At 38.6% G+C, this 27539-nt stretch overlaps 2 protein-coding genes across 4 annotated transcripts in view; one reads left to right on the top strand and one right to left on the bottom strand.

Annotated features, from left to right (window-relative positions):
- The window catches only part of SDCCAG8 (SHH signaling and ciliogenesis regulator SDCCAG8), a 104045-nt gene extending 102679 nt beyond the window's left edge, over positions 1–1366 (top strand). For all 3 annotated transcript variants that reach the window (XM_053937279.1, XM_053937277.1, XM_053937276.1), the window contains exon 19: positions 1025–1366. The gene's annotated coding sequence lies outside the window, so the exon portion shown is untranslated. The remainder of the gene's footprint in view (positions 1–1024) is intronic.
- Positions 350–27539, bottom strand: part of AKT3 (AKT serine/threonine kinase 3) — a 150191-nt gene continuing 123001 nt past the window's right edge. The window contains exons 11-14 of the mRNA XM_053937280.1: positions 21482–21696; positions 18735–18822; positions 9722–9824; positions 350–7721 (exon numbers count right to left, since the gene is read on the bottom strand). Coding sequence (XP_053793255.1) covers positions 7636–7721; positions 9722–9824; positions 18735–18822; positions 21482–21696 — 492 coding nt within the window. The 3' untranslated portion in view covers positions 350–7635. The remainder of the gene's footprint in view (positions 7722–9721; positions 9825–18734; positions 18823–21481; positions 21697–27539) is intronic.

Below are 27539 nucleotides of genomic sequence, written 5' to 3'. Positions count from 1 at the left end.
ACAGAAACTTCCAGGAGTTCAACTTCTTCAGGAGTTCAGTTTTTGGGGTTCTGCCCATATTCTAATGCTGAGGGTCACTGCACCACAGAGTGCAGTGTTTCCTCTGGTTGTCACTACCCAGGCACTGACATGGAATTTAAGCCCCAAGGCTTTCCATTGGCATAGTTCCTTGCACTGTTCGCAAACACAGCTGTAGCAGTTGATGCTGGTGCATGTATTTTGGGGGAAAAAACCACCATGTTACTGTTTTTCATTCTTTAATGAACTGCAGCTTCATGAATTTTCTTTTATTCAGCCTAACAAACCAAGGGAGAAAGGAAAAAAAAAACAAAACCCTTCAGTCTTCTAATGCAAAACCAGCCAAAGTAGAAAGTTTATTTTTATTTCTGAGGTCATGTACATCTCTTAAATTCAATTTTTAGTACTGCAGTGACTTAATTCGAGGTAGCTCCCCCAGCTCCAATAGTTTGATGTCTTGCTCAATTCAGTCCTTAAGTGCTACCGAGGAAGCACAAACAACAGCTATGCAAGAGCTTCAAAACTGTGAATTAGCCTTCCCAACAGAGGTTTCCTACTGGCACCAAGGCAACAGTTTCCTGTTTTTGCTACAGCTGCCCACCCCAGACACACGCTGAACACTGCACAGTAAACACCCTCTGGCAAAACCCTGCCACCTTCTTCTTGGAAGGGACAAGGGGCAGGATCTTAGACGTGCCCCAAAACAAGAGCTCACTTATTTACTGCTAAACAGGAGCCATGTCAAAAGCTCATGGAGATCCTGTTTTTCAGAAATCAGATGTCTCTTGTTCTTGCTACCTCTAAGACTTCTGAGCTTAGAAAGAGGTGAGGACAGCAGGCGCACAGGAAGTGCAGGCTTTGAAACTGTGCTTGTTTACTCTGCCTTACTGCAGTCTTAACCAGTTTTTATTTCTCTTCTGAGAACTTGCCTGCAGGCTGACGTGACACAAATGAGAAACACAGGCACTGCCATACAGACTACCCATCTCTTCCTTTTATCTTTCAGGTCTGCTCTGCACCTGGCTGAAACTTGTCTGAGGCTCACCCAAAGACACCTCTGTAGAAAAGAGGCACACTTGCTAGCTCATTTCAGCTGGTTTCTATTTGGTTTTAACTACAGAATCACAAATATTTTGAAGCCTTACCAGCCTACCAAACTTTCTAGGACAACAGCTGAGACTTTTCTGAAAAGACCAGGCTTGCAAGCCAGTTTTAACAGCTATTATGTGGTGTGGATGTCAATAATTTGTACAATGTTTATAAAATGTTTTTATCTATTTTCATAATTGAACATACATGTCTATATTATTTACAGACTGAAATATCAATAAACCTCATAGGTTCTCTAGGTTCCTTGTTCTGTCCTTCTGAATTCAAGGGAAAGCATGTGCAGGGGGAGGAGGGAGAAGGGGGCTGATTGCAAGTGCTGCACATGTACACTGCCCTCCTTTTTACAAACTCAGTACCGGAATATACCTGGGAACTTTATTCAACAGGACATTTGTCACTTTGATATAAAAAGTGAGAGCCCTGACAACTACTTACTAATCAGAAAAGCATAAGAAGATGGAGAAATATTCCACCTAATGTGGAGGAATTTCCATGGGTCAGGTTCCCCTTTAAAACATTCACTGAACAAGGCCTTTAAGAGAAAGGCCCTTGGTTATTACAGAGGAGCCATTACAAGAGGTGATGGGCTCCACACTGAAGTGGTGAAACTGGGCTTTTCCACCAGCACATATTCAGGGCACCAGCTGAACTTGGCTTCAAATTATTGAACTCAGAACATTTGGAGGATGCAGGTGGAGGGCTTTTTTCTGGTTAACTGTGCACTCATGTTTTCCAAGGTTACTTTTCAAATACCCAACTGTTTTAGAAAGAATTTATCTGAATATTTTGCTATCTAGTGTAGGATAAGCTACACACACAAGAGAAAAGTTTCTACATCTATTTTTTTCAATATAGTTGGTAAAGGGGGTGAAAAAAGCGCAAAGAACAGTTCCCCAGCAATAAAGCTACTTCAGCCAGCATGAACACGGAAAACATAACAAAAATAAGAGTAACAACACATGCAATAAATTATCATTGTGTGTGGAACACAATCCTTCCTTCCCTTATATTTTAAGAATTATTAGTGGTACAGCCCTAACATCAAAGTGATTTTTCCTCCCTATTTCAATTTCCTGCCATATAAAACTGCCAAACACATCTGATCACCTCCCTGAACAACTTCACAGATATGACACTGTGTGTGCTGAGAAAGGCCTCAGGTCTTTAGGGAGAAGAAAGGCTGCTGAAGGAAAGCCCTCTCTAGTCAAACTCAGAATTTTTCACAGTAGTCAGGCTGATAGCTTTTTAAGTGTCACTACTTTATAGATGGTTACAACAGTTAAGAATATACATTTATAAATATAGGAAATGCAAACTTCAACATTTATTTTTTATTATTCCACAGCATAAATCTGTGTTTAAATAGGAGACAGTGCCTATAGGCTACGTGTGCAAAGGAACTCGGGCACCTATTCCTGACGCTTAGGCTTCACTGAGACCCTAGAGCACACTGGGACCCTCAACCTTTCTGGACTTGCCTCACCTACCAGGTGGCTTCTGGTGGCCACATGCAGGGCCCCACTGCCAGCCACCCACATGCATGTACGAGTCTGATTTCAATAAAGGGTCCTGGGCTGCCAGTATATATAGCTCAAAGTGGGTTTTTCATACTCATCCCAGGCATAGGTGCAACTATTGTCTTGCTGGGAGTCCACAAGGAATAACTTCCCCTGCAGCAGTTACTCTTCTTTGTAGCAATTAATAACTCATTACAGCACCAGGCCTACCTGTCTCATATCCCTCCCCACCTTCCCCTGCTTATACTTAAGCACTAAATCCTTGGTTTTACAAATTTTACAAGTATCAGACCCGATCGTCAAATCCAGGTCAGCACACAGAACATGATTCCACACCATGGGATGCAGCCTAACCAGGTAGTCCTGTCACTGCTGCAGTTTTGTCCTGGTCACTGACATCCTGATACTGCTGAACTAATGGATGGCTGTCTCCCTGATGCTCTTTCCTATTACAAGGTGGTGGAGGGAAAAAAAAGGAGGAAAAAAAGAAAGGAAAAAACCTGAGACCTGGATGAAGCACCTCTATTCCTGAGAAGCATTCACGTCAGAGAACAGAAAACCTGTCAGAAAACCCAGATGACCCACTGCTTTAGGGACACTCAGCCCTCCAGACTGGCTGGTTCAAACAGCCCTGGACCAGCCTGTGGGCTTCAAAGAGTCCCATTCTGCAGTGCCCTGCAAATCCCACCTTCCCTTTCTTCCCTCTCCTTGCCCAAACATCGTCTAGCTGTGGGATATGAGGCCAAGAATTTCATCAGCTGAAAATCACTTAAATGGTGGATGTTCTGATAGGAGCATATCTTCAAAAGTGTAACCCAAATTTACTTTTATAAGCGACATACATCTCAAAGAGTTAACAGGAACCACCTGTATGGAAACAGCCTCAGTCCAAAGCACAGATACATTTTGCTTAGTCATAAAAACTTTTTTTTGACAGTACTGTAACTTAATCATTTACAAGCTGAAACTTCACCCAGTATCTGAAATATGTCACAGCGAGTTACAGTTATCACTTGGACTTCACAGCAAATAAAACTTGTAACTAAACATGCACAGATCATTATATATACAGTGATAAAAAAATAATGATGTACATTTTCTTGTAAGAAGAAATTAAGTAAATTCTTTGTGCATTTCAGGATTGAAACATCTAACCTATATAAAATTACTTTAAAATATGAAGTAAATATTTAACCCAAAACTTGAGAAATCTTTTGTAATCTGCAATATAGCCTTCTCATTTCCATTTTTCTTTCTCTGACACAGGACAACTTAAGAATTTTATCCTCTAAGATATTTAATAGTAATGTGCAGATATAAAAAAATACGTCCTCTGTGGCAAGCTTGAACATATATATATATATATATTTACAATCCTCCAGAACAAATTAGCATTAAAAAACACAGAAGTAGCAGATTGACATAGTGCTTTATTTAAGCTGTCTGTACGAAGGAAAATAATGTGCATCCCTATCATATACGTGTAAAAATACTAAGGATGTACAGTGTACAAAAACAGTTTCTTGTAGTTATTTCACATCCTTGTGGGTCATATACTTAAGGAAATAAACAGTTTAAGTATGACCAACAGTAATACGGTTTCTTGGGTTCGTAGTCGTGTCTGCTTAATATCCTTAACCATATGACTAGATCTTGCATGGATCTAATGAAAGAACTAGCAAGGTCAAGAAATGTCACAAACTCTAAAGCTACAGGGAGGTAATTCAATTACCAATTTAGAGGTTTTTATTTAAATAAATACTTTACATTTCATGCTTGCCTGTAATGCACTACCAGGAGCAAGATAAGGAAATTCTACTGTAGACAGTACAAACAGTAGCAGCAAAGTGTGTACATTGAGGTGTAATATATAGACCCTGCAGTTAGTAAGGAAAGACCTTACTTTTGTACTCTAGGAGAAGCACATGGCCCCTGCAAGAACAGTCAGCTTTAAGAAGCCACAAGTAAAGATGGAAAAAAAAAAGGTAAAACAACACCGGAATAAATGTTCTTTAAGCAACAGGAATGTACTGGAAGATGGATTAGTGTGGAAAGTGAAGCTGTGTGCAAAACTGCCAAAATCCAAACAGAATTGACCTATTTCCTCCAAGATGGCTGCAGTACAAGAGGGCATACTGTATGTCATGGAAGTCAGTACAAGCTGGAGTCAAGGTCTGAAATGTACTGTGCTCAAAAGGCTCACCAAGACAACCAGCCACCATCTCCTGTCCAAATCCAACCACAACTGCAGACAGCAAAAGAAGAGCTTTGAAAGTTTCTCTCAGCACTGCTTGTCCATTTCTCTGTCATCTAACACTGGTAAGACAGAATCCCCTAGGCCTGGGCAGCACAAGGTGGCTGCTGACTCTCTGCATCATAAACTGGATCACTGACATTTCAGAAGGCAGACAATGCAATGCAAAGTGATGTCTTAAAAGGTTTACAAATAGTTCACTACCAGGCCCCTCCTGCAAATTGCACACTACCTGGCTACGCAACGGAGAGCAAAGCACAGAGCGTCACTGCCATGAAGAGCTGCTGGCCAGCGCCACAGCCAGTTGGCCACTGGCTGGAGGTACCCTGTGCCAAGAAACTTATTGCTATTACAAGCTGAAAACATAGGGGAGAAAACACAGGCATGTAACACAGATTTTGAATCACCATAGTTTCAGTCTGTGAGTATAAGACCTTTGCAGAGAACTAATTAATGCCCGTCTGTTAAGTACTTGGTTATTTCAGTCACTCACTCACTGTGTCAGTGTAGACACCTCTACACCACCAGTCCAGGACAGACCTGCAATGCATTTGCTGCTCTCCTCTCTCTCTGCACAGGGACAACATCTACACATCTTTAGTGTTACAGGGTGACATAATGAAATCCTATGCAGTTAGAATATACATCATGATATATTTCTATCTGATTATCCATCCGTTACTAAAGATAAAACATGAAACATGAAAAATTGTCTAAATTACTCTGCGTCTTTAGCTGCCTTGCTAAAATGCCCATCTACCCCTTGACCATCCCAGCACATGCACTGCCAGCAGTGGGTTTCATGCTTGGGCACTCAACTTTCCACATCAAGAGGCTAAGGCATCTGTGTAGGAACATCTCTCAGACTCATCTACTCACTCACACAACGCAACCAGGAATACTCTGCAATATCACAGTCTTTGTGGGAGCTAACAAGAGCTGAACACAGAGATACTTCCAATGATAATCCCACGGAGTTGGGGGTTCCCGATGTCACCTGCAAGGGTGCACGCACTCTGTCACTGCGCCGCGTCACACCCCAACTCCTAGCACCAAAGGGTTTATTATTAAGATTATCATTGCTGAAGATCAAAGCTAAAGTTTATGCACATGTTCTGTTAGATACAGATCTTCGGAAATGGAAAGACGTTTCCCTACCAGTGGAGCGTTTGTTGTGATGTTTGAAATTCAGTCAATCAGGTACCACGGTTACACATAACCTCCTGGGTTTCAGAACTCTTTTGGTTGAGGGCAAATCTTCCTTGAGAACAGCTGATCCCAGAAATTTACTATTTTAATTGTTAAAATAAAGTGCTTTTCTTGTAATCACTGTGATCTCGTTGTTCAAATGCAATTCCTTCATATAGAACAGACATTTTCTCTTGTGCTGTCAGGCTCTTACATTATGTTTATTCTAAATGCAGCACAAGATGTAGCTTTTTTGTCTGTCCACTTTTAACCCTTTGGCACATGAGGCTGGAAATCCCCACCTCCACTGCCAAACTGTTAAAAGACAGTATTTCATTCACAAAAATCTGGTTCTAAGCAGTATGTACAATTTCAGAGCCTTGTTAAAATTTCCACATGGGAGAAAAGTGCATTATTCCCTTCAGCTTGTACAGTCCTTCCATATATTACAAAATTAACTGCTATAAGCCTGTTCTAAGATGTAGCAGCATTTGCAAACATGACATATACAAACCTTATCTCTAAAAATAAATACTACCGCAGTATAACCAAAAAAAAAAAAAAATTGGGAGTTAAACACCTGGAGAGGAAGCTAATTCACAAACTCAAAATAAAAACAAGTAAGGCAAACACCTGTTTACCTTGGTGCACACATTTTGGTGAAAAGCAATACCATTATGCCTGTCTACATTCTTCAGCCATCAGAGGTGATGCATATCATGAAAGAGAAAAGCATGAAAAAGATGTTATCTGGTGCAAATTATAAAACCCCTTGAACAACTTCAACTGCTGCTTTTATGCCTTCATTTCTTGCATGTATAATGTTCAGTTCTCCATGATTGCACATGAACCTGGAAGTTCTAAGTGGCAGGCTGGGTGAGCCCAGCCCTTCTGCTTCTTCTGTAGTATCCAACAGTAATTAAAAAATAATATATATATATATATTTATATATATCAACAATTTAAGTCCTTCTCTCAAACATTTCCCAAACAAATTCCAGCCAGATGTTAATGACAGAGACCTGCTTCAAGTAATGATATGCCTAACAGAAACCTTGCATATGTACATCACCACCTCTACGTTTCCTCATTCTAACCAGCACAAACAGATGCAAGAAAATGTTATCGCCTAGTCTGTTTAGACTAATTACAATTTTGATTCATCTTCTGGAAGAAGATAAGCTGGACCAACACAGCTTTTGTTTAGCCTCCACTGTGAGGAAAAATAGATGACTACTTGTTCACAAAGTGTACAATGCTGAAGTCAAGTCATTTACCTTCAAAGAAACTGTTAGTAACTTCTTGATGTTGCTATTATACTGAGACTGTGGGCAGCAGCAACAGCAGGAGAGCGGAGTAGAGAGAATCTCATATGTCATGCAAAACCAGAACAGATTTTAGGTAGGTTTGGGAAAGAAACTTGTTCAATTTGGAATGGTCTCTGAAAGTGCCCCTGCTATCTTAGTAGTATCTAGTACTGGTGGTGATGTTCAGGAATCATTTTCACTGATAAACCTAAGATGACAGTGAAGCAGCAGAACAAAAAAGTTATTCTCGTCCACTTGCAGAGTAGGAAAACTGGGGGAAATGCGGCCGCCTCTCATTATCCATGCAGTCCATACCATCCTCGTCATCTGTGTTAAGGAAGAAGTTAAAAACATCAGTATATTTGCAATTAAACTGTATTATTCACCTGATATGCAGTACATCTTTCAGGATTCAATGCAGAGGTTAAAGGCTCAAGTTAAAGTAAAACTTCAGTTAAGCATGTAAGCCTATGTTCACACAGCAGGATGATACTCACTGAAAGGACAGCATGTCCAAAAGTCACTATTTATTTCAGGTTGACTGTTTGGTCCATTTTATTCTGACTATCACCTGAGAACTTAATCACAACTACCCCTTCTAGGCTAATCCAAACATGCCAGCACACCCAGCTTCTGGCAGCACAGAAGCCGAGTGCCAATTGAGGCAGCCAGTTTCCATTATTTCTTGAGCTGAGCTCAGGAAATTATAGTTTTACTGTAGATATATTTAAATATTCCTCCATTTCAAAGGGAGTTAAAAGCAAAAACAGCTACAAGATGAACAATTCACACAGGTTCTATGTGTTTCAATTCTTAGCTATTATTTTTAGTAAACTATTTATTTTTACAGTATTTACTGGGATAAGAAGAAATACGGAATAAGCCAAATTCATAAATATTTTTATTTACATAATTCCTCCAGTGCCAATGGAAAGCAGGCACCAGATGTTACCTAACTCTGAGAATTTGGATATGCATTCCTCACATGGCTTTTTAACAGTGCTTATTCTTAAAGACTCCTGTGGAGACTGTTATTCTAACAATGTATTTATATGCAGCCTTTCAGAATTTTTTGTCTTTTGCATTTTCATATATTCTACACATAAAAACTAGAGTTAATCCTGGTCTAATATCGAATCAACAGAACCCAAGTTAATCTGAATATTAGTAAAATTTTTTTGTTAAAACGTGAACAAATTCTTATTAAGATAGACAGGAGAAGAAAGGGGTTTTTTCACAGCAGAAAGACTTAAAATCGCTTAAATGATGGACTGTGAGCAATATGGTCTAGTGGAAGGTGCCCCTGCCCAAGGCAGAAGGATTGGAATCAGATGAACTTTAAAGTCTGTTCCAATGCAAACAACTCTATGTTTCTGTGATTGAGTTCAGACACTAAAAATGCAAAATCAAGTAAATACTCTAGATCTATATATGAACAGAAAACTGCAGCTAACCTGGGAGTCCTAAAACATCAGAAAATGAGATTGCTTTATGAAAGGTTAAGCAACCATAACTAAGCCTTTACTTTTGTGATCCTCCTTTCTCAGCCTCCAATATAAAGAAACAAACAAAACAAAAAGAAAGAAAATTCTTTAAGAACTCAGGACCAAGATTTTAACTGCTCTGGCTTGGTAAGTAACTGTAAAGCCTGGGCTAGGCTGATCAGATCATGATTCTTGTGTGTAACACAACATGACAAAAACACAAACCACGGTGACATCACATTCACACAAACAAAGAAATTTTGTGAGGTCCAGTGCCATCAACATTAACACCCTCTTTAAGACTCTGTTGAAGCACGGGACTTGATAGGATATTTAATTTTCAAGTAATTGATTTTTTTCAAATCATTGCTTCAAAGTATTTCAAAATATATCCATCTTACTAAAGCTACACAGCCCACTGAAGACACCAGCACTGTCCACATGCTTAAAAAAGGGTCTGTGTTCCAATTACTTTGCTGAACTGTGACCTTGACTGCCAACCAGTAACCACTTGAAGCCAGTGTCTTCTTTTATTTAAAAACAAACAAACAAAACTCCAAATCAACAAACAAATTAAAAAACTCCAAACAAAATCAACACAAAAATGCCCACACCAAAAATGCCCCTAAAATTCAACTCAGAGTGAGCTAATATTTTACGCTTTGTAAGTATTGCATCTTCAAAATAAAGCTGTCATTGAGAGTTAGTCTTACACACTTCCACACAAGGACTTTTATTAGTAACACTGAGAACGGCTTTTCTGTTCAAACAGAAAAAACCTTACACACTGCTTTATTATAAACAGTATTGTTACATCATGCTTATGCATCATTTCTGACTTACATTTTTCAGGCGGTGTTATTGTAATAGTCTGAGCTGTAAATTCTTCATCAAAATACCTGGTGTCTGTCTCAGATGTCACTTGAGGTTTAAAAGGAGGTACAAGCTGAAAGGCACCAAGAAAAAAACAAAATTACTAAACATCAAAGCTACACCCCAAATCAAACAACTAGGTCTGTGGAGAGGCAGCTGAGTTTCTAACTTCCAGTAAGAGATAAGACCCATATGAGTCAATCCCAAAAATACCAGTTCAGAATCCAATCAATAGCACAACAAAGCTAAATTCCAAGTATCACTCTCACATGACTTGCAGATTAATTGAGCTGCATAAAGCCAATTACCTAGAATTTCTTCAGGCCAATTTAATTACCCACATAGCTGTCAGGCAAAGGCATCTCAAGATACTTCACCACAACTGGGTGGTATAAACAGCTAAGAAGAAAAAGACTACACAGAGAGTATAATAAGTATGGTTTGGAGTTTTATTTTTAGTGGGAAGGCCTTCAGCTGAACTTATCACTGAAAGATATTACATGATATGAAAATAAATTTTATATTTGAAAAAAAGCCAATTCAGGTTTAAGGGAGTTGCTTATCTAAACCTGCCTACTGCTTTCACAGCACAGTATGGGATTTCCCAACAGCAAATCACTGGTAGCCACTCTCAGCCTGCAGGCAGGACTCCCTTGCCCCTCTTTTGAACCAGCTTCACTATCCATCTTCTCTATCAAAAGAACTGCTGATCAATTTTTACTGGAAGGCAGACTGACAATGGAATATCACATTGCATGCTGCCAGTCCAAAAACAATACAGCAGTTTTGTATGTATGACACTGCAAATTATGTGTGTGTGATGTGATAATGTTCTTGCTTGTACCTAGGAGCCCTTTGGTGCTATCTCCTCATATGCAATGTAAAACATGCCCTGAGAATAAATGTAATTGATTTTCCTTTCAATACAACAGGTTATATCCTGGCTCACTGATATTATCACCTTGCATGGGGTTTTCACCAGTTTTACATTCTCTCTCTCCTCAGCTCCAGAACACTAACACCAAACAATTAACTTGCCCCACAGCAAGTCATTTGCTTCACAGCAAAGGAGGAACTGCTGCTAACTCTCTCATTTTCCCAAGTTCTATGCACTAGATGCACAGATGATCTGTACACAGCGAGACTGATTTCATCCGATCCAGATCTCCAGTTATAGTGCAAGCAGTTATTAAGCAAAACCAAATCTATCACTTCATATACTTAACAGAGTACAATAAATCTGATTGATACTTTTACAAAACTTAGTTCAGCTTTCCCTTACATTGTCCTGAATGAAAAACACACAACAGCAGAGAGGTATTTTGACATAAAAGTTCAGGGCATTGTAGAATAAATCCTTAAGGAGCTAACATATATAAACACAACATCAGAAGTATTTTCCAGATATAAAACAAGTTACATCCAATGTTTATAAACAAACTATTTTATTGCACAGATTCCTTCACTTTTTGAAAAGTATTTTTATATGCAGCCAGGCTATCCCAAACAATTCTGCGCTATTAAAGCAGATTTTCAAAGCTGTACATCTCTCCAGCAATGCAGCCACACATTTCCTAAAAACAGATTTATTCCAGTGTAACATCCCACATCGCCATTTTATTCTCGTTTTCCTATCTGAGAAAAGAACATTCAAAAAACCCAAAAAAACCCCAGAAACACCCACCAAAAAACACAGTAAAAAACCAAAAACCCAAACCAAACAAAAAAACATGCACACAAACAATAAATAAACAAACAAACAAAGCCTACACAAAAGCCAAGTCATGTATTCTAGTCAAAGCCAAGTGTCCATCACATCCTTTAAAAAAGACACTTTCACAGATTTCAGCAATAAATTCAGTATGAAAAAAATTATAAGATAACTGGTTTATAACAATTTTACTATTTCCCTGATTGGAAAGCTTTTTACTGGTCAGAAACAGAGAATGTCATATCATAAAAAAATAAAACTTTTCATTTTCAACACAAGCTTAGGGAAAATTTTCTTTTTTCTCAAGTCAAGGACAAGAAGCAATGTCTTTTCAATGTTGCAGCACACATTTGCAGTTGAACAAACTACTCCTGCTGTGAAGTACACCTGAGACCTTTCATGCTACAATGGCTTTGCAAAGAGAAAGTGAACCCTCACTTCACAGTCTATAACAACTGTGAGTCAGGTTGAAGTATTTAATGAAACACAAAAGGTATGGCAAGGTAAGATCATTATAGGTAGTCATATAGTGTATGGATGTGCTGCTGGAGAGGAAAAGGAAAATGCATTAGATGACAAAAACTTACAGGCTTACTACTGGTTTATCCAGGGATTTATTACTTTTTTTTTTTTTTTTTAATCCACTGAAATAAACAAGCCTCACTACAACTTTAAATCATTCCCTTGTTCTCTCCAACTACCTGAAATAGTAATGGTTATGGAAAATACTTTGATAACATTATTTTAGGAAGAGAACAACAGTGCTAAGTGACTCTCAAGGAACAAATAATTACAGTAATTTTAATCAGGTATGGAAAGCACCATTACAACAAAACTCATTAAGCTGGTGCTCCAATTCAGTGCTCAGCAGCTAGGCTTACTAGAAAACTCTGTATCAATAAGAACCAATAAATCAGCTGGTGAAAATTGCAGTGATGACAGAAGTTCAGCTGTCTGGGGAAGTGAAACAAGTTGAAACCATGAAACTCCAGGCTGTAATTAAAAGGGAGGGACCTGATGCAAATTTATGTCAATGGTGTTTTAGGATTCATCTATCTTACAGCTGTATCTTTCATATCCTGGACGTTAAAGCCATTTGGAAACTTCACTGACTGCAAAAACAAACTCTCCAGCCATGTGGCTCTCCACAAGAACATACACTGGGTTTTACCCAGGCTGTGCCCTTATGTACACCAACCATCCCCTAAAACCTTTGGAAAAGTGGAAGCAGTAGCTGAGGCTAAGAAGCACAGATACAGCTGAACAGAAGTAGCAGAAAGGTTTCTTCAGTCTTTCCATACTCTTTGCCTCCGTCCCTCACAGTATCACCTCCACCTCTCACACAGCTGTGTGGACAGAGAACTGGGGATTGCTCCTGTCCATCAGTTCTACCTCACCTACACCAAACCAACTGGGGCTAAAGTCTTGTGGACATCCCACTCCAAACTCCTGGGCTGACAGCAAAGGCACACCTGCCTTCCCCAAGTAAATTCCTGGCAATCATCTTTCTGGAAGGGTGCCTCCTTTGTCCATTAGTTGTCAACTTTATTTAAAAACTGAAAGCAAAATGCTCACAAATTTCAGCTGAAACCATTAGACAGACAAATAAGGTGCAAACGCTGCAGAGATAAACACTTAGAGTGACACTCCAGAAGCTTCCACATACATCCCAAGGAAGACTGAAGCTGAGGTTTAATGATAAAGATTAAAACACCCAACATCAACAGCTGCTCTGATGACCACAATATGAAGATGCCACTTTACAGCCAGAAACATTTCACATCTGGTACACAAGGAATAGTATCCACATGCTATTGACACAGCTATTCCTCATTTCTGGTATGAGAAATCAGAAGTCCAAGAGAGATGTGAGCACCAGAAGGCACATCGAGTAACCTGTGTCCAAAAGGAGTAAGATAAACCTTTGTTAAGGACAGGCCTAGTCAGTCTGCAAGAGAATTGCACTGCTTGGTCCCAGTTGCCAGACTTTAGTATGGGATAATTTTCTTTAGTGGTCTCAGTTCAGAAAAATGCTCCAACCAGGGAACTGCACCTCCTGACAATCTACTCTACGGAGCAGAAATACAAATTTTCTGGGTTTATGCATTACACACACATATGCATAGATATGCATGTGTCTGTACAAATAAAGAAATAAAAGTCTAAACTCAGTGTGAGTTAAGTTGACTTTAAGAGTTTGTGTTCAAGACAAAAATCCAATTTCATATCCATCTGTCAAGCTGAATCTGCCCTGGCCATTTCAAAGGCTTGATGTTAGAAATGACAGCAGAAGCAATATCAAATTCTTAGTGTCTTCATTATCTCCAGTGAATGGCATTTCCATTTGGCATCCATCAAGAGCAGTGTGTGAGAAATACCACGGTTTTTCCACAGTTCAAGTCCTGGAAAATTTGACACCCATCTCCTAGAGGAAGGAAAGGGGCAGGCACAGTATTTGACTGTTGTAGGTACACTGAAATGTACAGGCTTGATTCTACACCTTGAACTTTCTCACACTTAGTGAACAACTATATAAATACTTCAGTATGAGAGAAAATACGAGCACTACTTGCTCAAAGATAATTTACCAGGAATCACTTGTCTTAGTGCTGCATATGACGTGGCTGAAGCTACCTCAAAATAACCGTGATACACTCAATCTGCCAAATGAAAAGTACGATGCTTAAGAACATCTATTTGATCTTTCTTCTCCTTTTAATTTAAAGGGAATTTTCAGAGAATCATAGATTATGTTGAGTTGGAGGAGACCCATAAAGATCATCACATACAAGTCCCAGCCCTGCACCACACCATTCCAAAGAATCACACCCTGTGCCTGAGAACATTATCCAAACACTTCTTGAGCTCTGCCAGGCTGGTGCTGTGGCCACGTCCCTGGGGAGCCTGTTCCAGGGCCCAACCACTTCTGGGTGAAGAACCTTTGCCTTATATCCAACCTAAACCTCCCCTGACACAACTCCAGGCCATTCCACTACTGTAACAATCCCATCAACCAACAGACTGCAGCTGAGTTGTGCAATACCTGTCCATGCCCTCAAACTAGAGTTTCTACCTGGGGGAAAGAAGGTAATTTGAGTTGAGCTTCAAGATGGCCAGCAGCATTCCTGCAGGGACTGGTTCCTAGCCATACATGGCCCCGAAGGCAGCTTGCTGCACAGCCAGCAGCCACAGCACAGCTGGGAATTGGGAATACCCCATGGACCCTGCATGTGGTGGTCCTGGGCAGGGGGAGGAGAAGGAGCTGGAATTTCAGTGGTGGAAGGACATAAGTCCACAGGAAAACTGGCTTCATCAGAGAGGTCTACCCATGGATAAACTGTTTTCCAAGTGATGTAATCCTGTTACCATGACAGAGGGAAACCACAAACCCCCAGCAACATAAGTTTCAGAATCAGACACACTTATGTATACTCTCCTCCCTGTAAATTCAAGCAGCTGGGAGAAGGGTGGCAATCAACATCTAGGTCTGCCCATAGAGTTTAAGGTATCAGTGGAAACACAATGGAAGTATCAGACTGGTTAGATGTTGTATGATCTTTTTACAACTTCACATGGCAATAACACAAAAGCAACCAAGAAGGGAAACTTCTGCAGGTTTTGTGGCAGTGCAGATAATTGTATGAAAATAGTATGATTCAAATAGCAACAAACCAAATGGTTTGTTACCTAAAACCAAATGGTGGTACTTTCCTATTTACCTCCCACCTTTTCCCTTTACAACCTGATACACAGAAGTAGTTAAATGTACATTTAAGATCATAGTTATACTGCAGATTTTGCCAGGCCTGAACCCAGGCCTTGGATCATGGGATTTCATCATTTGCTGGATTTGTGTCTTGAGTAAACCAAGACAGCCACAGCTGAAGGGTGAGGAACAGCTTCTTGCAGATGTCAGACTTCCTGCTGAAAGTCACTGCCTTCACAGTGGGACAGGCACCTCCAAAAGCACCTCCTGCATCAAAGCCAGGCCTCCTGCTTCAACCACTGCTGCCACTTGTCCCTGCTCCCTTCCCAACACCAATAGACTCATTTGCTGGCACTTCCTAATTTTCTTCAGGGACAATCAGAGGTTTTACCACAAATCAGAACATGTTTCAGCCCAAATTTCCACATGGTTTCTCTCCTCTTTCATCCATATTCTATGCAGGTGGAAAACCAGGCTTCACTAAAAGGTCTGGACCTCCTCTGCCATGAAGCTGAGTGCTTCAACCTGCAAGCCTGAACACATACCCAAATTTCAACCTTTTAAGTAATGCCCATGTGCTTTTTATTCAGTGAAAGACCCTAAACAGAACATGTGACAACTTTAGTGTATGTCTGCTATCCAAATAAAAATAAAGCAATTCTTACATGAGAAACAGAGAAATTTCAAACAGCTTCCTGATTCTACCTAAAAATAAAACAAGTATTTTATTTAGTACATGGGCTTTTGAAGTCTTCGGAGTTTGCCAAACTATTCAATATCTCATAGTCAGGCAGAGAGATAAAAACTCATCAGGGCTGAGATGATCTCAGGAAGAACCTGGCACAGGCTGCTCTCTTTCATATGCCCTCATGATTTTTCTGCCAAAAATAAATACATCAGATCACAAATGCTAACTACTATACATTTTTCATTTAAAGGCAACGACCTTCTCTGCTCCAGTGTGCCATACAATATTTTTTTATCATTATGTAGTACCAAATAAGGTTAACTAGTTAGCAGTATCTGAAACCTAATAATTCCATTGGACTGTTTGGATCCGTTTGACCTGACAGAGCTGTGGTCTGTCACATGAAATGCATGAAATAGTTTAGAGATATGTAATTCTGTTTCTAATCACACCAGGAAAGTGATAACATAGTAAAAAGATAAAATTAGAGGCACAGTAGCACAGTGTGCACATGTACAAAACTATCACCCAACAACTATTCAGAATACACATGATTTTTTGGTTTCTATTACTCTGAGAGTGAACTTCAGTTCTTTCATTTCTAACAGAAACACACTCCTGAAATGCAGCCAGAAAATTACAGTGCCATGGTGCTTAAAACTCAGGCAAAATTACTGTGAAATATTTTTACTATGCAAATAATTATATCCACTATCAATTTCATCAAGTGACCCTACTGCTGAAGACTCTACATCCAAAAACAAACAGCAACAGAAGCAAGCATAGAATAAACCTATTTAAAAATCAAATTTATTTGATTCTCCAAGTTATTTTAGAATACCAAAATACCTCAAAAATATTCATGTAAGCAGTCTAAGGAAGATACTTGATGAAAGTTCATTAACCTTATTATTATGTTTGAGGATTATATTTCAGAGCACAGCTCTGAAGTCTGCAGAGTGTAAGACTGGGTGTGCAGAAGGAACAACTGGATATTTTAACCAGGCAAACAGCTTTGTAAGGAACAAATAGGAACAAAACTATTTTTAATTAAACAGAAAAGCACACTGTCAGAAGTCATTTTCATTACTTGTTTTTCCATAAAGGACACACTATGTGCTAATACTGCACAAAAGCAATTCCTATGATCCTTGAAGTGAACTGTTCAACTGAGGAAATTCAGTTGGTATTTCACTGGCAAATTTAGTTTCTCAAAGCAACTGCGTCCACAGTAAACAAAGAATGACTAGAGTTTCTCTAGTTATAATACTCCAATAAGTCATATCCACTTCCACAAGCATAAAAGCAAAGTGCTAGCATTTATATATTTTTATATAATTAAATATATCTTTTTAATCTGCAAAATGCCTCCTTTTATTTTAATAGCTAAAAAAAAGATCTTGACTGAAACACATTTCCAATGCTCATTTGGAAAGAATCAAAGCACAAGCAATTAACAGTATCTATATATTCTTAAATAAATAAGATGCTGAATACAGTGTAGAATTGAAAGTTCTATTTCTAATGTAAGATAATTAAGAAATGTTTTTCAAGGAAGCAAGAATAATGTAACAGCTTTTTTTTTCCTCACCCATTCCTACCACATTGCAAGCTTATTGATTTCAATGGGTTTTTTTTTTTTCACTCTAGAAAGGTCCTCAACTTGTATATTTATATTTTATCCTCACAGTGCTTCTCTACAATGTCCTTACATAACCAACCAGTGGTTGAGCTCATAAAGTAACCTGATTAATACACTTGCTCTAATTATTTATTGTAGAGTTTTTTGAAACCTTGTGATACTGCCAGGGAAAAATCACACTTGTATCAAGTAATTTCAGAATACCATATTTTGTATCGTCATATACAGGCTTTCATTTCAATTCCGGTATTTGTCAGAGAAGTTACCACACCAACAACCACACATTTTTCAAATTCCAGTTCAACAACAACTGAAAAAACAGTTTGTATCATTGACATTGTAGCATAAACATATTCTGCTCAGTCGTATGTCTTCCATTTTCCTTTTATTTGAACAAAGCAAAAAAAAAAAAAGGAGAAAAAACTATCTTTTAAAATTACACAGCTCAACTGACAGATTAACAATGTAGAACAGTTGGGGAAAAAAGAAAAGTCTTTATCAAAATAGAAAGGGTTTATAGCAACAAGTAAATTCTTACAGAAATACTGAGATAAAATCAGTTTCTGTATATAAAACAACTGAAGCTGAATTGAGTTTCACTCCCAAGTAAGATAAATTCATTTTCTAAAATCATTCTCAAAGTGTTGATCAATACAGGAACAGGACTGGGTTTGGAGAAAACTTTTCCAGTTGAATTTCCAGCACTTGCTTTCTCCACAAGCTGTTTTGGCTTAGTGTTTTAACACTATTTTAATTTTCTTAGATATCTCTTTAAGTTTGAAAAAGGTTTTTACTTATACACAAACAATCAGAAAGTAGACTTTCGCTCCGAGTTTTTTATGATCACTTAATTTCCCTTTTTCATAAAACAACTTTTCACTAGAAGGCAGAAATAAAATGACAATTCAGGATATTACATTTTTCACTTTATCTTGAGTCATACATGTATTTTTCTCTTAAAAGCCCAGGAAGAAAAAAGAAAAGGAAAAAATTTGGACATTTACATAATAAAAGGTTTAGGTTGGTTTGCAAAATTTACTTCTGGTGAACTGACAAATTTTTACTGAAAACACAAAGATTAGGTAAGTACACCTTGTTCAGAATAATTATTCATTTGTATTAACACAAAAAAGTTGCAAAGAAAAAAAGTTACTAACTGCAGAGAATAGCAGTCTATGACTATTATTGAAACCACGTTGCAGAAGCCAGATTATTCAATGGCATATAAAGACATACCTTTTTATCATATACATCTTGCCAGTTTACTCCAGCAAAGAAACTATGACGCATGATTTCCTTTGCATCATCTGGGCCTCCACCAAGTCTAAGGAGAGTGGGGGAAAAAAACCACATATTAAACTTTTATAGGGAGATCAAGTTATTGTTATGGTTTGTTATTGTTATGGAAAAGTGACCATTTCTTTTTGCCTATCTGGGAACAATTCTCACCCAGTTAATATGAAAATTTCACCTGTTTAATATGAATTCTGGCAATCTCAAGGGAATTCGTGGTAGTGGGAGTACCCATGCCATGGTCTGTTCTTTTTGATTATTCCAACTATTATTTTTAGTAATTCATTAATTTTAAAAACTTACTTAAGTTTAGTTTGCTTGAAAGCCTAGCTAATGTCTTGGCACTATTAAAACCCAAACCAACCCAATAATACTGATATAAAATTTTGCCAAAGACGTGCCAGGCACTGAATCAGTAATGACTTGTGCATCATTTTTATACAGTGCTCACTGCTGTTGCATCTGGGTGTTGTAACAATTAACCAATTACCATAAAATAGTCTCAATCTGAGTCAATTAGTATAAATTAATAAATTGTAGGCCTGCTGAGAAGGTTATTTAAAGGCCATTGTAAATAACCACACTGCTCACTGTGGTCCATAGCTTGCCAAAGCCAGACTCTGTCTGGTAAATCATCTTAGGAAGTGGATTTCACCTACTTTGGGTGAACTTGCCCAAGGTGGATTGAGCTCACAGAAGTGGTCACTGCTGCCAAAAGAGGAGTGTCCTGCCCATACCTCTTTTCTGTCACTTGTATCTACAGCATCATTCCCACTTGATGACTGTGAGCAGAATCAGCTCCCTAACCTAGAGAAAGCCTAATCCTGGTGTGAGAATAGAAGAAAGAACTGGCCATTTTTTGTTGCATTAGCAAGTCCACTTCAACTTGACAAGCTGAGTGAGCTCCATTCAGCTGCTGCTGTTGGTTGAGAAATAATTGCACATCCAGGGATGGGAACCACTGTCCTTCTCCACAGCACATTGACTTTCAGGACTGCTCAGCTCTCATCTAACTTCTCCCAGAGATTGCCCTAACAGAAGGAAAATGCAGCAGGAAAAAAGCTACTCTTAACTAAATAAGCAGACCATACGTGCTAAATGTTAACAAGAAGAGTGACAAAAACAGCGTGTGTTTCATTAAAAAGAACTGCTAAAGATATAAAGGCAAATTCTAAAGGAAAGCATTTAAGATAAATTTCTTTCTAAAGCATTTATTGTATGGAGGAATAATTTCCACAACCAAGAAAAAAGTCTGTTTTGGTATTACCCTGCTGCCAAATTTCAAAAATATTCTGGACTACTACGTCAGTCTTGCAATAACTGAGTGTCAAGTTATTCTAATTTTCAAGCTGTATTCCTCCTTGTTTCTCAACTACTCATTGTAAAATTCTCTACATCTTGGCAAAAGATGGCAGTTAGCCTTCAGTCTCCAGACTTCTCTCAATATCTTCTAGCTGCTCACAAATAGGCTGAGTTGTGTTAATCTCTGTGTTCCTCCCCTATTTGGCATTAGCTAGCACAAGAACTTGAATATAAATAAGCTTCTAAATATAAGTCTGTAATAAACATTACTGTCTGCAAAGATTAATTACAAAGAAGCATCTTTCCAATTCTAAAGGTTAATATATTTGATGGGTCAGATTGTTTGGAGGTTAAAAAGCATTAGGAGTTGCTACAGAAACATAGTTTTACTCTGCTCTGCCTGTATTTGGCTGGCTGGTCACAGATTGCTTTTCCTGCATACAGTAAGTTGAGCTGGAGCAGACAAGCTGACCACTTGCTCTGTCCTGCCTGATGCATTTGGCTGCATTCAGGCAAATCCCTTGGAGAAACACAACCAGTCCTGCCCTGAGTGCCTGCAGGCAATGCCCACTACTCAAAACTTCTTGAGAACAAGCAGTGGCTGAAGGAGGACTAGAGAAGAGAGGCAGACAAAATCTGCTGCCCCAAAAACATGCCAAGAGACTCACAAGAATGACAAAGATATTGTGGGGGGGAAAGGTACCTACAGATGAATCCCACTGATTTACAAAGTCAGAGATTTTAGAGCCATGGAAGACTGGACACTGCTGGTCCAGTACTGGAGCCACTGGAAAGTGGCTCTCCTGGGCAACTATCCCAGAGGGAAAAGCCCACCACAAAAGGGCACAGACAGCAGCTGGGTGACACTTGCTTTTAAACTGCTCCCTTTAAATTTCACCCCAGTTGTATTCTTCAACAAATTATTAGTTTAATGGTCTAATATGTGATTTATTTATGTGCCCTAATAAATGTAGCTGTGGCTGCCTATGCACCTCTCCTGCCATTGCCATCACCAGAAACAAGTGCTACAATCCCCATGAGACACTGCAGTGAACTCAGGGTTAAGTTATACTGGGAAAAACAATTGAGATCTTTCCCTTTGTTCTTAGTATTTGTTCTTAACCTGAAGAGATCCCTGTGTTTGCTGTGAATGATTTAAAAAGTTTGTCTTCCACAAGCTTTTCTTCCTTTTGCTGGTTCAATTCATGTTGTAAATCGCTGCTGGACTTAAAAAATGGAAATCTGAGACTGTAGATCTGTGTACAACCTTTTCCTGTGATTGACAGCTTCTTCAGCCAGGAAGGCCAAGCACCACATTACCTATTTTTACATTACCCAGCACAATTAGAGCATTTATTATGCCTGTATAGCCAATTGATTTCACTTACCGCTTATTTGGATCCTTTATCAGTAGGCCTGATAGTAACGATTTTGCATCTGCAGATAGAGTTCTTGGAAATTTTATGTCCTCCATTAATATCAGTTCAAATAGTTTCTCATGATCTTGGTTGTAGAAGGGTAATCTTCCACACATCATCTCATACATGACCACTCCTAATCCCCACCAGTCCACTGCACGACCATAGTCATTATCTTCTAACACCTGAGACAGAAACCAAAAGCATCTTTAAGACATAAACTATTTCATACACCATCATTTCAGTCTGTTTCATGCATCTCTATATGAATGTGTTTCTGACACTTTATTTTCACAGTACGCTAAAAGGACTCTCAGGACCTTACTCAAAACTGCAGCACTGACTCACACACCTGAGCTCACGGAAATTCCAGGCTTACCAGGCACTGCACTGCTAAAACCAAATTAAAAATTGATAATGACCTGCTTCAAACAATCATGACTTCTTTTTACCCTTTCCTATGTCCTCTACCAGGCCATTTATATCATCCATGGCTTTAGGAAGAGACACTATCTACAGGTACTACATGGGCACTAATGCCTCAGTTAGAAGTGTGAAGCATCTGTTTGCTCAGTCACTTCTCTCTCTTTTACCCTACCTGTCTAAAGTCTCCAATTTAGAATCACTTTAATCTTATTAAGACAAGTTTAGTTTCTTTATGATCTTTGTTTACCTCAGAAGACCTCAATGCCTTTCTCCTGCCAGTTTCATTGCATTCCATTAAATAGTCCTAACAGCTGAACTGTGCCAATGAAAAAAAATATGGCAGTGTTTATATAATACTATGTTTACTATGAAACTATGTTTATAGGGTATTATATAAACACAGAAACTGGTCAAGTTTATACAATTTGCTAACATAATGTCACCAGTGTTATGTACCTAAAAGCAACTTATTCCACAGCCCTTCTCCCAGTAGCGCCAGAAAACTGGAATAAGAAATTTAAGCAGCGTGTCTTGACATTAATACACCTTCATATTAAATTGCAGACATGAAGACAACATAACAGCAGCATTCACCCATAAAAATCATAAGAAATAAGGAAATTGAAGGTTACTGAATATATAATTCAAATTTCTAGTAGATCATGCCCCTTCATACAAAAAAGATGAAACAGAAGTCAAGAAATCTTAAAACAGGAGGCACTACAACTGTGTATGTCAAATAGCCAATATTTGCTGCAGAAGAGCTATCAAAAACTTTAAAACAGGAAACAAAAAACCTTAAAAGACTAATAAACAGAAAAATCAAAGAAATGGGACTAATAGAGTAGAAATACATTTGTAAAGAATGCAAATAATTCTTTATAGAGAATTGTTACTGTATAACAGACGGCTAATTCTGAAAGGCAGCACCCCCAGAAAACAAAATACTGTTTACAACACACAGACACATGCAATCACCATCACAAAGAGCTCCTCCTGGTTCAAACTGTAAGCAGATATACAGGAACAGTCATTTAGATACCTGATAGTGAAAGTAAATCTTTCAGTCTTTAATGAATAAGGCAACCTCTACAAGATCAGAAATAACTTTATCCATAAGTAGATTATCTTGCAATTGCCTAAAACAGGTAATAGAGGGATGTTGAGCTCATTTTCCTGCCTCTCCTCTTGCTCTCCCAGTAAACCCAAGCCTGCTCTCAAGTATCTGGGATGTGCTGTTAGCAGAAGCAACATGCAGTCTGATCCAGTATGGCAAATTTGGAAATCCCACAGTAATTAATGCATTCATACTGCTACTTTTCACTGTCCTTAAGGATTAGTAGCAGAAACATGATGAAAAGAAGTATATTAAAAATCCTCCTTGTGTATATAAGATTAAAAAATCATAAATATTAACACATTAACACATATGATTTACAACTGTGCCAAAACAAACAGACTCATTACATCACTGATATTTCCAAATAGAGAGTGAAATTTTGGAAAGTGTAAAATACAACAAATTATCTGAATAAGTACATATGACAAAACTAACTAAATTAACTCTTGCATTTTAAAATTAATTAAATGTTTTATGAGTTGGAGCATATTGCAAGCTATTTGCTGAAAAACTGTATATGAAATCTGTGACTCTTGTCTCTAAATCACTGCTTCTTCTGCCACAGAATAAAAACATATATTTTTCTGCTATAGCTATTAGCCCTATTACTGTTTTTCTCATCTGTACAGTTAGTCTTTCCTTTTGAAGCTAGCAAAATACATAAAATTGTGAAACAGTGGTAGATTCTTTTCATGAGTAAGCTGAGGTGTGGCTTGCATGTGTGGTTTATAAAAGAAGGCAACAGGAAAATAAAACATATCGTTCTCTGAACAAGGCAAATCACATGGCCAATAGCTTGAGCAAATTGTACTTGCAGCTTTACGTAATTTATGCAGGACTTTACCTAATAATAATAAAAAGTATGAACAACCTTTTGCTGCATTCCCACAACAGCAACAAAGCAGTGGTACAAAGAAAGAGCCAAATGTGATTTTTAACCTCTTTTTACATAAAATCATAAAAAAGCATAAAAGCTGGATTAACTGCCTCCCAAACCCACATATCACCAGCCGGGTTCTCATCCCCAGCTGGCAAAACTGGCAACTCTTTATTTTTGTTTAAATACCTGGTTTACAGCCAGCCAGACAAGCAAGAGCATCAAAATGGTTTCATTTAGGCAAAAAGAAAACAGCCTGAAAATAGTGTAAATAAAGCAAAATACATCGCAACTTATTTTAATATAAATGCAATAAATTGTAATAAAATAAAAATATCATTCACAGTGAAGATACACTATTATTTCCTTTAAGTAATTTCAAATCTTCATGGTGTTTAGAATCTCCAGGATTTGTAGACTGTGTCAAATCAATGGAAGTGAAGTGCTGGAGTCCAGCAAACAAATCTATGCAGTTAGGGCAGGCATAAGAACATGTCTGTACACACTGCCCTAGCATTACAGAATCCTTTCCAAACAGTCCTTGGATTTGAGGGATTTGCTCTTAATTACACTGAACACAGGTCAAGAAAGCTTTAACCCAGTGCTAAAATGAACATGAAATGTAGCTGCAGTCTTTGTACCTACAAATAAGTAAACCTTTTGCCCACCATGAAGTAGATACCTGCTTTTAGAGAAGTCTCCTTTGGTTGTGAGGAGTGATACTGCTGTCTCTCCAGTAGCTGTGGGACATCTTTGTATATGTGGGGTACCAGTCTAAGCACCCAGCCAGACACAGACACTGTATGCTGCCCCTAAGAGCTGCCTCCACCTCTAGCCAATGCTTGTCCCTTGCTGTAAGGACCCTCAAATGCCCTGCACTACCAACCCAATCCCTTCATGGTCACAGCAGGACAGGCAGCAGGCCCACCAAAACCATCGTAGAGGGCACAAGGTCAACCACTCTGTATCTGGTGTAAAGTAATTGATATTTCCTGGCAGAACAACACAAGGATCACACAGAACTCATGAGCTCAGAAAGAGCACCTACACTGACTATATACTAAAGTCAGGTGTGTTTCCACACAGTAAAGATGGACTTACTTGTTTTCTTCCACAAAATATGTTTAAATAGTCACATCATTCAGATTTACAATTTCCCTTCCTTTGTCCTCTTCACATACATGCAGTGCAAAAAACCAAGCCAAGATCTAGGTGAGGTCTTAGGAGACAAGAGTTCCTGCACAATGTGACATCAGTGTGTGAATAATATTTATAGCCATCCACCCCTGACATAATCACTGTACCCAAGTGACTTCACATCACTGAGCAAAGCAGGTGGACTGACTGCAGTTCAGTCTGGATGATACCACAGATCATGGGAAATAAAACTCAAAAAATTGCCATCATTTTTACAACTTGGGGAAATCTTACTCTACTTGTTTTCAGGGCTCTAGTTCAACAACTGGTTCTTTCAGAGACAGTGCCAGCCTAATCCAGGCTCTTGTTTCTGTTCTCTCACCACAGCTTCCCTTACCTTGTCAAAACTATGCAACACACTACATCAGACATTAGAAAAAAAATGGGGAAAAAGTTTCACCCTAGATTATTTTTTACCTGAATCAAGTTTTCTGACCTAAGCCACTCAATTGGCATGTGAACAGTTGCAGTAGCACAAGTGAGAACATGGGCAGCATCAGGTGTGGCATTGCTGCAGAAAGAAATGCTTGCCAATCTCTACCCCAAAGTTACACTGACACAGAAGTTACGCTGGCTCTGCCAGTTTTTCCTGCACACAGACAGCTGTAACAGCTGCGCTCACTTAGGGTGAAGATTAAGGCCCTGCTTCTCTTCCCAGCCTGCATTTCTCTAAAGCACTCCAGCAGTATAACAGGGTTCCAAAGAGGGCACAAACTCACTGCTGCACTGAAACCACTACAGTTTTTACAGGCATTGTAGCTCCTCTAACTCACACCTACGCCTGCAGTGCAAGGACACAGCCTAAGTTCATACAGGAGCTTTTAAAAACAGCTGCAGAGGTGCCACTGAAGTTTGTATTTTCTCTTCTTATATAAATATGCAAAAGGTTAAGTAACACACACACACACACTTTCTAACAAGCAAGAAACATTAGCCAGGCATCTGCTGCCAGGCATTTGCAGGTACTTCAGTGCTTTTATGGATCTTTGAGAGGCTTTGGACAACATTAGAGCTTCAGCTCAGGGAAAGCTATTTATTCACCTTAAAATTTTCATTTGTTTTGTGCTCAAAACGCCACAATACAAATTTAATTTTTTTTAATTTACTGAGATAGCAGTAAACAAGGGAAAACAAAGTATTCTGTAGTGATTCCACTCTCTCTGCACACCTTGAAGTTTCTGGAGAGTATTATTGGCAGTGACCAACTATAAAATGGGATAGTGCTTTGTACACAGAGCAGTCTGTAAAGCCCTACATACAAAATAAATAATTCAGATCACAGACCATTGCCATTGTGATGATTAAGACAACACAAACATGCTGCAGGACTGCTAAGATCACAGTAATTCAATAATGTTTTTCCCTTACACATAATAATTCATTTTTTTGGCAAGTAATTACAGATCAATGAAGAAAAACGCTCTTGTATTTACATTTATTGACAAAAAAAGCACTATCTTATCTATCTTATCTATTCCCCAATGCTGAGAAGCCCACTGTCTTGTACTTAAAAAAAAGATTGTTACTACCATTGGAAGTTTTCTCTTTCCCAGAAAACAAAGCCCACAGAACTTACTTGTTCCTTTATTTCACCAGTGGCTGTAGATTTTAATCTTTAGGTTTACTAGTCAGTACATCTCCAGGTCCTTTGCTTTACACATCTCACTACTTTAAGAGCCTAACACACAGTCCACAGAATCTGATGTCCATTTAATTTTATGGTGAAAACCAGTGAAAAATATATCTTTTATTATCTTTATTGCTTCAGTAGCTAAGAGGTGAAAGGTTTTTTTGGAGGCAACAGCTTGAGACACATCTGCAAACTCCTATTTACAAGGACTTGGGGCAGAGATATGGGAGCAGACGAATGCCAAAGAGAAGCTGATACATACGCATGCAATGCTTTTACAAGTTTCTGTGAAAATAAATTTTTTAGGAGGTGAGCCAGCAGTCTAACGGGTGAAGTCTGTGACCACTGTAAGTCAGTCACGTACTGCCACTTGACCCAGGTGGAAACTAGAGTTCTCCTATACTTTACTAATAACAGAACACTGAATGAGGTGTGAGTACCTCAGACAAACTGAGCTCAATGTAGAGAATCCCTTAATCCTGCGTTTATTGCATTTTCTTGAAATACAACATCCCTGATGAGCAGCATCTGGAAGATTTTTGGTTGTACAGAAGAAATTCACACTATCCAGAGCCGTATTTCCCACACACCTCTAAATGGTATTTAGTTGCTGTAACTTCTGGACTCTGGAAACACAGACAAATGTAGCTGTCACCTTGAGCATGGAAACCTTTGTAAAATTCATCATTAATCCTATACAAAGGGTTGTCAGCACTGAATTTTATCTCTAGAAGAACAATATGAAAATATTGGACTCGTACTTTGTGCTAGATAATCA

Source organism: Vidua chalybeata, chromosome 3 (assembly GCF_026979565.1).
Source record: "Vidua chalybeata isolate OUT-0048 chromosome 3, bVidCha1 merged haplotype, whole genome shotgun sequence".
Classification (NCBI taxonomy): Eukaryota; Metazoa; Chordata; class Aves; order Passeriformes; family Viduidae; genus Vidua; species Vidua chalybeata.
The sequence above is the reverse complement of the archived record's forward strand: the minus strand, read 5'-3'. Positions and strand labels throughout refer to the sequence as shown.